This window comes from Lynx canadensis, chromosome B3 (genome assembly GCF_007474595.2).
Source record: "Lynx canadensis isolate LIC74 chromosome B3, mLynCan4.pri.v2, whole genome shotgun sequence".
Taxonomy (NCBI): Eukaryota; Metazoa; Chordata; class Mammalia; order Carnivora; family Felidae; genus Lynx; species Lynx canadensis.
The window spans coordinates 5,091,015-5,103,547 of NC_044308.2; the positions used below are offsets into that span (position 1 = coordinate 5,091,015).

General features: G+C 45.3%; 1 protein-coding gene and 1 pseudogene across 5 annotated transcripts in view; both read left to right on the forward strand.

Annotated features, from left to right (window-relative positions):
* The window catches only part of BLM (BLM RecQ like helicase), an 89,951-nt gene that overhangs the window by 62,710 nt on the left and 14,708 nt on the right, over positions 1–12,533 (forward strand). For all 5 annotated transcript variants that reach the window (XM_030317327.1, XM_030317329.1, XM_030317330.1 and 2 more), the window contains 3 exons: positions 3,456–3,651; positions 5,896–6,086; positions 10,247–10,394. In XM_030317327.1, coding sequence (XP_030173187.1) covers positions 3,456–3,651; positions 5,896–6,086; positions 10,247–10,394 — 535 coding nt within the window. The remainder of the gene's footprint in view (positions 1–3,455; positions 3,652–5,895; positions 6,087–10,246; positions 10,395–12,533) is intronic.
* Positions 1,613–3,043, forward strand: LOC115517142 (annotated as a pseudogene).

A 12,533-nucleotide genomic window follows, 5' to 3' on the forward strand; every position in this document is an offset into this window, starting at 1 on the left:
ATCTTGTTAGATTTGTAAGATAGAATAAAAACTTCATTGTTTTTCTTCACAAAGAAATTATTATAGTCTGGCGTTTTAAGAGCAACACAGAAATAAAGAAGGAAGTAACAGCTCGACTAAGCCAGTTTTCCCAGTGACAAGGCTAAAGGCTTTCAGGGGAAGTTGGCTTCAGGGTCACCTCCCTGGGAGCCTGCAGACTGCCCCTGGCCCACCCCTCGACCTCAGGAGACCTTGACCTTGGGAGACTTGCCCTTGGGAGCCCCCCTACTTGTGGGACCGCCGCAGGCCATGCCCTGTGGGCCTGTGGGCTGCCACCCCACTCTGCACAGCCTCCCCACCTGCTCTCAGCCACTAGAGGCTCCGGCAGACTTTCTCTCTCCAAGGACATTTCCTTCGATAAAAGTGCCATAAATCTGGGGGGACGACTAGCCTGTAGTTCAGGCCGCAGCCGTCACCAGTGTGGACAAACACGCCCGTTTGCTATCAGCCTACTCCACCGCGTGCCGTTCCTCTCCCTGGTGCCCAGTGACCGAAATCATGTCATCAGCCTCAGTCTGGCTACCAGGTAGTTTGGTTGCTTTTGAAATACTGGTCTCGCAGCTTTATTTGTATAATATAATTTTGCCTGGAGATGTAATGTTTTTGGGTTAATAAGCCCTAAATTTGCAACTGCCATGGTTATTCTTGAAAATGGTTTTTTTACTAAAAATCAATTTATGAAGCTCCTGAAGTTCAACTGTCACCTTGGTTTTCCTAAGTAATTTGCATCAGCCACGATGCATGGTCTCCAGTCTTTTTTTTCCCCCCTAATATAAGCAACTGTCAGACTTTTACCCATGTGAGTTCCAATAAAAATTTCACAAGTTTTTACTTTGAAATCAGCTGTTGAGGAAAAGAAGCTGGTGTGTGATTGATCAGCTGCTCCCACTAGGGAAAAACAGATGGTAAACACGGGCACAGGTGACATTGCCACGGTTCCTGAAGCATCAGAGGCACTAGCAGTGGTCATCACCCTGGAGCTCCTGAGCGACCCGATCATGACCATGACCTCAGTGCTATGGCTGTGTGGGCAGTACCCCTCATACCTCCATATCAAAAACATAAGAGAGAGGCACCTGGGTGGTTCAATTGGGTAAGCATCTGACTTCAGCTCAGGTCAGGATCTCACGGCTCGTGGGTTGGAGCCCCGCATTGGGCTCTGTGCTGTCAGCTTAGAGCCTGGAGCCTGCTTCGGATTCTGTGTCTCCCTCCATCTCTGCCCCTCCCCCGCTTTTCTGTCGCTCTCAAAAATAAACATTAAAAAAAATTAAAATTAAAAAAAAAAAACATAAAAGAACTAGATGCGGCAGCACGTTTGGAGGTTACTGACTGCTCTTGAGTCTGGCCCCTTACGTGACAATACCAAATCCATGAGAAAGTGCCTGCCACCCCACCACACGAGCCTCTCTTTACCTTTTTGGGTCTCAGTAGTAATTGCAAATTATCAATATGAAGATCTCACTTAGTCATGCAAAATAATGGGACCAACTTAAGAAACTAGATTGTTGTTATATATTTTTTTAAGTGGTCTGCCAGAGTTGGGAGGCAGTAACCAACCCCTGGGTTACTTTGAGTTAGGGTCGCTGCTTTTGGTGTAGAAGAAGGGAACTGCCAGAGTACCAGCCTTTTGGAGAAGTGGTCGGGGTTGAGGACAGTCCTCGAGTGGAAGAGAAGGAGGTGCCTTGCACAAATAAAGAGTGACGGTGAGGATAAATATTTGGATCATGTCGAGGTGAGCTTCCTGTTGCCCAAGCTAACTAGCAAAAAAGAAGTAGACCAAGCAATAAAAAGTACTGCAGAGAAGGCGTTGGTTCTCAGGTTTGGGAGAGATGAGGATCCTGTCTGTCTGCAGCCAGATGATATATCCTTCTAAGACGTCTTCTGACCTGAGTAGAATGGCTGCCATGTGTCTGGTAGATGTGGACCGAACTCCCGTTTACACGCACTGTTTTGACATCAGTTATATTCCATCTACTGTGTTCTTCTTCGATGGGCAGGACATGAAAGTGAATTAGGGGTCTCCTGATCACACTAAGTTTGTGGGAAGTTTCAAAACCAAGCAAGACTAGGGGCGCCTGGGTGGCGCAGTCGGTTAAGCGTCCGACTTCAGCCAGGTCACGATCTCGCGGTCCGGGAGTTCGAGCCCCGCGTCGGGCTCTGGGCTGATGGCTCAGAGCCTGGAGCCTGTTTCCGATTCTGTGTCTCCCTCTCTCTCTCTGCCCCTCCCCCGTTCATGCTCTCTCTCTGTCCCAAAAATAAATAAACGTTGAAAAATTTAAAAAAAAAACAAAACAAAACAAAACCAAGCAAGACTTCATAGATGTGGTTGAAGTAATTTATCGAGGAGCATTGAGGGGAAAGCTTATTGTCCAAAGTCTTACTGATCCCAAGAATATTCCCAAATGTGACCTTCTCTATCAAGACATTTAGCGCATTCACTACTGTCAAAGTTGAAGAAAAAAGCACATCGTGAAACAGTACCTGAACCCAGCTGTGCCATTTTCCTGGAGTCCTTCGGACGTGTGTTTAGCGTCCCAGCGGAGAAGAGTGCTGACTTGGGTAGAAAATACCCCACCCCCAAGTAGAAGACAACGCTGATGACCGCAATGAGCAGCGATGCTTAAATGTCTGTTCCTTGCAAACCCCAGAGCAGTCAAGATGACTGGGGTCACTTTACCCAGCGGGATTTTTAAAAATTTATATTGTGCTTCTCTTTAGTCCTTAAGATGATACAGAATCCTTCTGAACATTGGCTAGTATATTTATGTTGATTTTGATATACAAGTAAGATAGGAAATCACTTCCCGTAAGAACAGAAGTACTTATTTTTTACCCTAAAGGTACCCACACACATACCCTCACCCTCACCTGTTTCTCCACTCATGTATTTGTCTCATGCTCTCCTGTCTCCAGTCCTTATTATCTCAGTTTCTCTTGGAATAAATGATTTTCTACCGATAGGAGAAAAAAGAAGGAAGGAAGGAAGGAAGGAAGGAAGGAAGGAAGGAAGGAAGGAAGGAAGGAAGGAAGGGAAAGAAAAAGAGAAAAAGAAAAAGAAACTAGATAGTTGTATAGAGTGCATTTTATTTTATTTTTTTTTTCAACATTTATTTATCCTTGGGACAGAGAGAGACAGAGCATGAACGGGGGAGGGGCAGAGAGAGAGGGAGACACAGAATCGGAAACAGGCTCCAGGCTCCGAGCCATCAGCCCAGAGCCTGACGCGGGGCTCGAACTCCCGGACCGCGAGATCGTGACCCGGCTGAAGTCGGACGCTTAACCGACTGCGCCACCCAGGCGCCCCATATAGAGTGCATTTTAAAGTAAAATAGAGGATAGAGCTTTTAGAGGCATCTGTGATTAAAATGTGTCTTTAAGTCTGTTATGAGTCTAACAGGCTTTTGCTCTCCCATCAGGTTATCTGTGCAACAATAGCATTCGGAATGGGGATTGACAAACCCGACGTGCGATTTGTGATCCACGCGTCTCTCCCTAAATCCGTGGAGGGTTACTACCAGGAATCGGGCAGAGCGGGGAGAGATGGGGAAATATCTCACTGCCTGCTGTTCTATACCTATCATGATGTGACTAGACTGAAGAGACTCATCTTGAGTAAGTCAAGCCCCGTTGTAGAGACATCCTGTCCTTTTCAGCCTCGTGATAGTAATCTCCTCCTGCTATTGTGGTACTTCTGGTCCAGTTTCCTTCAAATAGTCGTAGAAAACTAGAAGTGTTTATGTAGATATGGAAATTTTACTTCAGTTCACTTTTATTGCACAAGTATTACACGCTTGTCATGTAAAACTCAAATGATGCAGGCGTGTGTATATGGACGTGCATGAGGCAGAAAATTTCCAAAGCATGCTTGTATACAGTTCTACTCTAGGAAGGAACCCCAGCTGTTGGTTTCCTTTGTCCTTCCAGATTCAATCTCTGCATGCGTCCTTGCATGTAACACATATTTCAAACACGCAGAATGGTAGAATGGAAGGAGTAACGAACGCTCAGGTACCACCAGGTTAAGAAATAAACCCCCCCGTATGTCCCTCTCCTATCTCAACCCCCCACCCACCCCCCATCAGAGATAAGCAGTATTTTGTATTTGCTGTTTACCCCTGCCAAATGCATGTATTTTGCAATGTGAGTGGGATGTGCCTGTCCTACGTAGACGTACAGTGACCTTACTGTTTTCATTCTACGCTAAGATGTAGCCACGTGTGGTTTGACTACCTAGAATTCCCTAGTACGGTTTATTCCATGTCTACTTAACCAGTCCTCTTTGAATAGAGACCTAGATTATTTCTTGGTTTTCACGTTATCAGCAGTGCAACATCGAGCATTTTTGTACAGGTATCTTTGGGCGTTTGTGCGCTTGTGTACATAGGATACGTTTCCAGACTTAGACTTGCCAGGTCAAAGCGGATACGTATTTAGAGTTTTGTTATGCCCTTTGCCCGTTTTTCTATTACGTTGTGCTAGTTAAATGTATTTTCTAAGTAAGTTTTCTATTTTGAGACTGCTTTTGAACGGACCCCGCCAGAGATACTACATATGGGATGTGACACTTACCAGGCACCGTGCCAAATATTGTATCACCTTTTTTGCTCATAGTGCCTGGCTTTTAAGGCAGAGTTTGTCCGATGAGAAAAGGGAGCTTCATTAAGGTTTTGTAACTTGCCCCCGGGAGCCCCCATGAGCAGCAGCAGCAGTAGGATGGGGGGTAAGTGGAAGGACAGTGGTAGCGATACTGACAGAGGGCATCGCTTGGCACCCGCCGTATGCTGCCACCTTCACTGCTTGATTATACCCCTTCGCTCAGGCTGCACGACAAGCCTGACAGGTGCTGCCATTTCTCCCCTCATTTCACGGACGAGGACGTGAGATGCGAGCCGGTAAGCGGCAGCGCCCTGTCGGGGCCCAGGTCTGCCTGACCCCCAAAGCCCACGCCCCTTGCACTCTATGTAACAAGACGATTCTTAGTGAAAAAATGAAACTTTTAAACTCAGTGTGTCCATGTGTGTTTTGAAACAGAACCTGTATTAAGTTAGGTCCAAACAGTTTAATAAGCATTTAAAGTCTTAAACACTTAGCAACATTTTGGAAAAAAATAGTACTCGTAAACTAGAAAAACAAATTTTATTTTCTTTCTTAACTAACCGCAGTTGCTTGCCAATGGTAAGTATGTGTGCGTCATTCTCAAACCTTGAAATTAGATTAGAAGCTGCTACCCTTACTTCCTGTTTCACACGGGTTTTCTGGAGGTACTTGTTTTTATCCCAACAGCCTCCAACACTTCAGTTTCACAGAGATGAACTTGGGGCGGCCCCGCAGACTAGCATTTTGTGTGGTGCCAGGAGATGTTAGGTGCTGCTGTGTTTCCCTGACATTGAAAATACCCTGCAGTACTCACCGCAGCACCCCGGGGCTCCTCAGCACGGTTCTGGAGCCACTGGCTTAACTGCTTCCATCCCAGATGCCCAGGGAGGCGTGCGGCCCGCTGCCATAGTTCCATGCTCTGCTGACTTTGGACGTGCAGTCAAGTACATGAGTGTCTGATAAGTACAGTAAAGTCCAGTCAGATTTTCATTGTTGGGAGCAACGAAGATTTAAAAAAAATTGTTCAGCTACTCTTGATGACAATCTTCATTTATTCCTATAAAACTAAAAATTTGAGGGATAAACATACTCAGTTGATTATACTATAGAATGATGTTATGTTGATATATAATGGCTACTAGTAATTTTATTTCATTTAAGATTTAAAATTATATTAATCTATTCTAAACATTTTTGTAGTGTTTTCTTCTATTTTTCTACTCTAATAAGTGTCTTTACTATGTGCTTCACCTCTTTCAGTGGAGAAGGATGGAAACCATCATACAAGAGAGACTCACTTCAACAATTTGTATAGTATGGTGCACTACTGTGAAAATATAACAGAATGCAGGAGAATACAGCTTTTGGCTTACTTTGGTGAAAATGGATTTAATCCTGATTTTTGTAAGAAATACCCAGATGTTTCTTGTGATAATTGCTGTAAAACCAAGGTAAAATGAGAAAGTTTCAAATTCTTTGTAATTCAGGAAATTGCTAGGACTTTGTTTTTTCTTTCTTAATTTAGCCAAGTTAGGTTACCATACGTGGGCCCTTGGGGACTGAACTGGGGAAGGTGGCTTCTTTCCCATAGTAATTTGGAATAGAAACATTTAGTAGTAATTCTGTGGAATAGTTTTCAAATTAGAAGCCTATGAAAAGTTTACTGGACCTGTCCAAAATGCTAAGGTTATAGATGTGTGCCAAAGGTTACAGAATATTTTAGAAATATCGTTAATCTGTAGATAATCCAAAAAGATCTGACATGTACAGGTAGAATATTTAAATCAAATTCCAATTTATATTGGAAGAACTCCTTTTCAAAAGAGTTATACTAACTAGTGGACCGTGCATTTGAATCAGGTCAATTACGTTATTCTATAAATTGGTTATTTTTTTTTTCAACGTTTTTTATTTATTTTTGGGACAGAGAGAGACAGAGCATGAACGGGGGAGGGGCAGAGAGAGAGGGAGACACAGACTCGGAAACAGGCTCCAGGCTCTGAGCCATCAGCCCAGAGCCCGACGCGGGGCTCGAACTCACGGACCGCGAGATCGTGACCTGGCTGAAGTCGGACGCGTAACCGACTGCGCCACCCAGGCGCCCCTATAAATTGGTTATTTAAAACCTATAAAGAATGAATAGCAGTAGCTTCTAGATGAGTTTGCTATTGTCTGTCCTAAAAATAACTGTGAGAAGTTGTTAAATTCATTCATCAGGTACTTTATTTTACCTATCATGGTGATTCTGTGTTTTAATGTCTCTGTACTCAACAGAGCATTTTCACATTATTTGAAATGTTGGTGGGCTCCCGGGTGGCTCAGTCGGTTGAGCGTCCAACTTCGGTTCAGGTCATGATCTCGTGATTCACGAGAGCCAGCCCCGCGTCGGGCTCTGTGCTGACAGCTCGGAGGCTGGAGCCTGCTTGGGATTCTGTGTCTCCCTCTCTCTCTGCCCCTCCCCTCACTTATGCTCTGTCTCTGTCTCTCAAAAATGAATAAACGTTAAAAAAATTAAAAAAAAAACAAAAACAAAAACGTCTGCAAGGTGCTAGGGATTCACAGATGAACATGGTGTGGGCCAGTTCATAGACTGGAGGGGGACAGACAGACGTGGATTCACATAATCATGATACCATGTGAAGAATAAAGTAGTTACAAAGATCTGCAGTGCTGGCCAGAGCAGAGGGTGATATACCCTCCCTTGGGGTGGAATCGTGGATCGGCAGCCATCCCCCACCCCCCCACCGCCCCTGCCTCAGCCTGCCCCCAGCCCTCCCCTGTAGATGCTGCCAATCACTTCTCGTTTAGCAAATATTTGTTGAGTGCCTGCTCTGTGTCATGCGCTGTTCTAGGAGTTTGGGATGCATCACTGAACAGGATATAAGCATCCTTGCCCTTGTGGGGCTTACGTTCTAGCAGAGGGAAACTGAATACAAAAGCATAAGTGCGTGTCAAACACAGGAGTATAAGGAGTCAGGAGTAGCGGGTAGGGGGCACAATGTGGTATTGGGTAAGGTGGCCCACGGAAGTCTTATTGCAAAGATGCAGTTCCCTGGATGTGGGCATTCTTGGACCCAAGGTGGGGCGGGGGGGCATACCTATGCATTGGGGGGATAGTGGGGGAGCCCGTGTAGCTGAGCAGGGCCAAGAGTTAAGGGGAAAGGAAAAGGCAGGCCAGAGCAGCGAATGGAGGGCCGAGTAACTGGAGGCGTGGTGTGACCCTCCCCCCCACCCCCGCCAGGACATTTGGGGCAGGACATTTGGCAGGATGGATCAGTTAGGTTTATGGTATATTGAGTTAGGTGTGTCTGTTAATTGAGGAATTCTGGAAGGAGGCTTGTGGTACATAGGGATTTGGGCACATAGGTGGTATTCGAAGCCACGTGCGCAGATGAAATCTTCCGGGATTTAAGTTTAGACCGAAGAGAAGAAAACCAAACCTCTGAGCCCTGGGACATTAAGAGGTTAAGGAGAAGAGGAGGAGCAAGGAAAGGCGACCAAGAAAGAGAGGTAGCAAGGTCAGAGGAAAACCAAAAATACGCCCAGAAAGTGGTTCAGAAAGGAGGGTGTGCGAGCCGCTCAAACCCTGCTGCTAAGCTAAGCAGGGAAGGGACCAGGAAGACGCCACTGGATTTAGCGCCACGGGAATCGAGGCGGCTTGCATTTGTTTGACCAGTTTCAGTAGATGGGGGCAAAACTGGAGACGGTGAATATAGAGAACTCTTACCACTTGTGCTTCAAGGATGAGCAGAGAAACGAAACAGCAGCTGGCAGGGGAAGCAGCTCGTGGCTGCACTGATAGGAATGCACTTGTCCAGGATGAAACGTTGACACGTGAGGAGAGAGGAGAGAACCGCTGGAGCAGTGTCCTTGAATAGACGGGGGGGGGGGGGGGGTGTCTAATGTGCAACTCGAGAGATTGGCTTTAGGCAGGAACCTAGAGAGTTCATCTGGAATAGCAGGAGGAAAGAGAAGGCCGTGCAGGACTGGCGCCGGTGATCGATGTTGTGAAGGAATCTGCAAAAGCTCTCTTCCGGCTGCTTCAGTTTTCTCAGTGAAGAAGCAGGCAAGGTCGGCAGCGGCCAGGATAAGAGAGTGATTGAAGAGCAAGCAGAATGGGAAGTGGCCGGCTAGGACAGTTCGGCAGACTTTATCTTAAAGGGCCAGAGGAAGTCTGTCAGGCTTTGTGCACCTCGGTATCAGGGTCTCTGTCACAGGTGCCCAGCTCTGCTCTCTTAGCCCCAAAGCAGACATAAACAATAAATACATCGATTTTCCATGGCTATGTTCCGGTAAAATTTGATTTATAGAAACCAGCATCCAGCTCGTAGGCCACAGTATGCCGGCTCCTGCTCTAAGAGAGCAGAGGAGTGATAGACTGGGGATATATGATGATCACCTGGCCGCGGTCAGGGTCCCCCTGAGGTCTGTGGCCATTTGCTGAAAGCGCGGACATTCAGCGTGGTTGCATGTGTTTCTCCAGCCAAGTTCAGCTACTGAGGTACAGGCACGGAGTGGTGAAGAATTGGATCTACTGTGTGTCAAGCAGTGAATGTGATGAGGTGGCCTAAGGGCCAGGGAGTTGAAGTTATGTGGACCAGTAGTATTGTAATGACCGCTGTGGAATTCAGGCTGAGTCAAGAGATCATCTGATGGGAACCCGTGGATGGGCAGGCCCGGTGGATTGTTAGGCTCAGAATGTACTAGGTGGCATGAGGTGGCAGTCGTAGAATGAAGGGGTTGCCGTTATTAGTGAGGCCAAGGTGGTGGGCATGACCATGGACGTGAGCAGCTGGCATTCACAGAGGACAGGGTCACTAGGGCAGAGGAGATCAGGATGCCAGAGGCCAAGGTGTGGGGGATCATCTGTCTGCCGAGTCACCAAGAATCAAGGCAGGAATGGTGTGGGAGGGGAGGACAGGGCCCTGTTTCATGACGGTCCCAGACAGAGCCTCAGAATCACCACCAATTTCTAGAATAAGACAAGAAACCTGTTTGTCTTGAGGTTGTTAGACTGCAGCAGATGAACAAGGGTTAGAAGGTAAGGGGGCTGCATAGACGGAGGCCAGGAGCATGATGCCACTTTTGAGAACAGCAGGTGGTTAGTACTGTGAGTTTACAGAGCCAGGATAGATGAAAGCAGACAGGTCCTGTGGTAATGGGGGCTTAAAAAAGTAGGCCGCGTTGGGAGACCAGTGAGGAGAAGGAGGGAGCAAACTGACGAGACCGTTAAAAGGGTTGACTGTGCCATCAAAGCCCCAAAAGTGATCAGAGGTCACCATCCAAGTAAATGCCAGAGCACTGTTCTAGAAGGTATGAGGGGTTTGAAAAGAAGGAGACAACAGTCCCACCCACAGCATGCTATCGGGTGATTGAAAGATGAGAGGTATGTCTGTAACACAGCAATAAAACATACGTAGTGGAGTGCTAATTGTTCTAGACACAGGGTCAGTGTAAGAACTTAGAAAAGAAAGAACACTTGGAACTTGGGTTTTGGTCTTGGTTTTGGTGTGGAAACGGTTTGTTGTGAGACTACCGTTGTTACTATTAAACCCTAGCAGTCTAGGTTATCATCTTAATTACACCGAAAGTAATCTCTTTTTATTCATAGGATTGTAAGACAAGAGATGTGACTGATGATGTAAAAGATATTGTAAGATTTGTTCAAGAACATAGTTCAGCACAAGGAACACGAAACAAACCCCCTGCAGGTCCTTCTGGGAGATTTACTATGAATATGCTGGTCGACATTTTCTTGGGTAAGTTCTCTGTTTTATAGTTGCAGTTACAGCAGTTGAAATTGAACATCTACAGAAATCATCTCAAGTACGTGGAAAAAAATCTCTTTTGTCTTGTAGAACTTAAGGATTTCAGAATAAAACTTCTTGAGTAACAAAAGAAAATCAGCTTTTATGAATGATAACAATTATTTGTGTAGAATTTATATGTTACTAAGGTGAGGTTTTCACATTCAGAGAAGCAAGTAATAGGGCAAAGTGGGTACAGGGGATTAAGAGGTACAAACTTACAGTTAGAAAATGCAGATGTCACGGGAACTAGAAGCACAGCACAGGAAATGTAGGCGATACTGTTGTAAAAACGTCGTGTGGTGTCAGTCGGTGTCATGGCGGGCGGAGCATAACATGTATAGTTGTTGAATCACTATGTTGTATCCCCAAAATTGATATAACGTTGTATGTCAACGATACACCAATAAAAACAATAGGAATAATAAAAATAGATACAAAGAAAATATTAACGCATATACAACCTCATCTGAATGAATGGAGTATAACTTGCTTGGAGAGTCGCCTGTTGAGTGACTTCCATTTCCGGACGGCAGCCTGGGCAGAAGTATCTGTCTTCTTTTTTTTGTTTGTTTTGAGGCCCTGTCAAAATAATAGTGTGGAAATAAAATGGGGATTTGATTCACAAGGGCATCGGTAACCAGAGAGAGCCCATCATCAGATTCAAGATTTTTCAAATCTTTTAGGGAACGAATGGAAGCATGTTGACGAGCGGAATGAAATACAATAAGCCACCGTGCAAAATTAATGAAGGAGAGAGTCTTAGATGAGGAGGGCTCTCAACCAGGCAGAACTCCCATTGTCAGGAGGCCTCAGACTGAGTCTCCAGGTCCCGGGGGTGGGAGTGTAAACAGAGGAGCCACAAACAGGAGGGGGCAGTTAAAGTCGGCCCACGAAAGAACTCCATCAAATGCCAGCCTGGAATTGATTCCAAAACAAAAATCAAGTGCCCGAGGAATAGAAAGGCAGCTGAGTTAGGGGCCAGAGCCCCCAAGCGGCATTTGGGGACCACCCAGCCTAAAGCAAACCTGCAAACTGGATATCTCTGTTCACTGGAGGGATTTAGGGGGAAATAGATGCAAAATAGCAGGGGGCAAACCACTTCAGAAGTTTAACCTGATCCCTGAAGGTTAACTACAACTGGACAGTCAAAGGAGAAACCAAGTAAGTGTTTGACCCTGAGTATAGAGACAATTTACAAAATAAGTAGTAGCTTTAGGGAGAAGGGAGAGCAAACTCATAATTTAGTTTCTTCACAAAGACTTAAGTAATAATAAAATGTTATGGGAAAGAAACAGAGAATGAGAAAGAGCTGTTAAAAATTCTAAGTGATTGACATAGTAAATTTAGTGGAAATGTTGGAAGGTAAAGTGAAGAAAATCTTTTAAGACTTGAGCAAAAAGATACATGGAAAACATGAGAAAAAATATAGATCACTTCTTAGGAGATGTGAAGTCTGACAAAATTTTTGAAATAGAATTAGAAGGAATTATCAAATTTCCCTGAATGAAAGAGTAAAAAGCTTTCAGATTAAAATGTCCACCGAATGCCAAAGGAGATGCTTTATGAGATTTAAGGATACCAAGAGTATGGGGCACCTGAGTAGCTTAATCGGTTGAGCATCTGACTCTTGATTTCAGCTCAGATTAGGATCCTAGGGTCATGGGATCGAGTCCAGCATTGGACTCTACGCTGTGTATGGGGCCTGCTTGGGATTCTCTGTCTCTCCCTCTCTTCTGTCTCCTCTCCCTCTCCCTCTCTCTCTTTCCCTCCCTCTAGCCCTCTCTCCCCAGCTTACTTACCCTCTAAAAATAAAACAAATCTTATTAAAAAAAAAAAAAAAAAAAGGATAAAAAGAATACCAAGAATAAAGTGATGTTGGGGAAGAAAAACTTTTCCTCCACCCTGTTAGATTTAATGTTTGGGGGCCTGTGAATTAAACTGACAAAAGACAGATTTGATCAAAATGTGACTCAAAGGGCCTATTAAAATTGGGGCTTAGGGGTGCCTGGGTGGCTCAGTTGGTTGAGCATCTGACTTTGGCTCAGGTCACCATCTCAGGGTTTGTGAGTTCGAGCCCCACATCAGGCT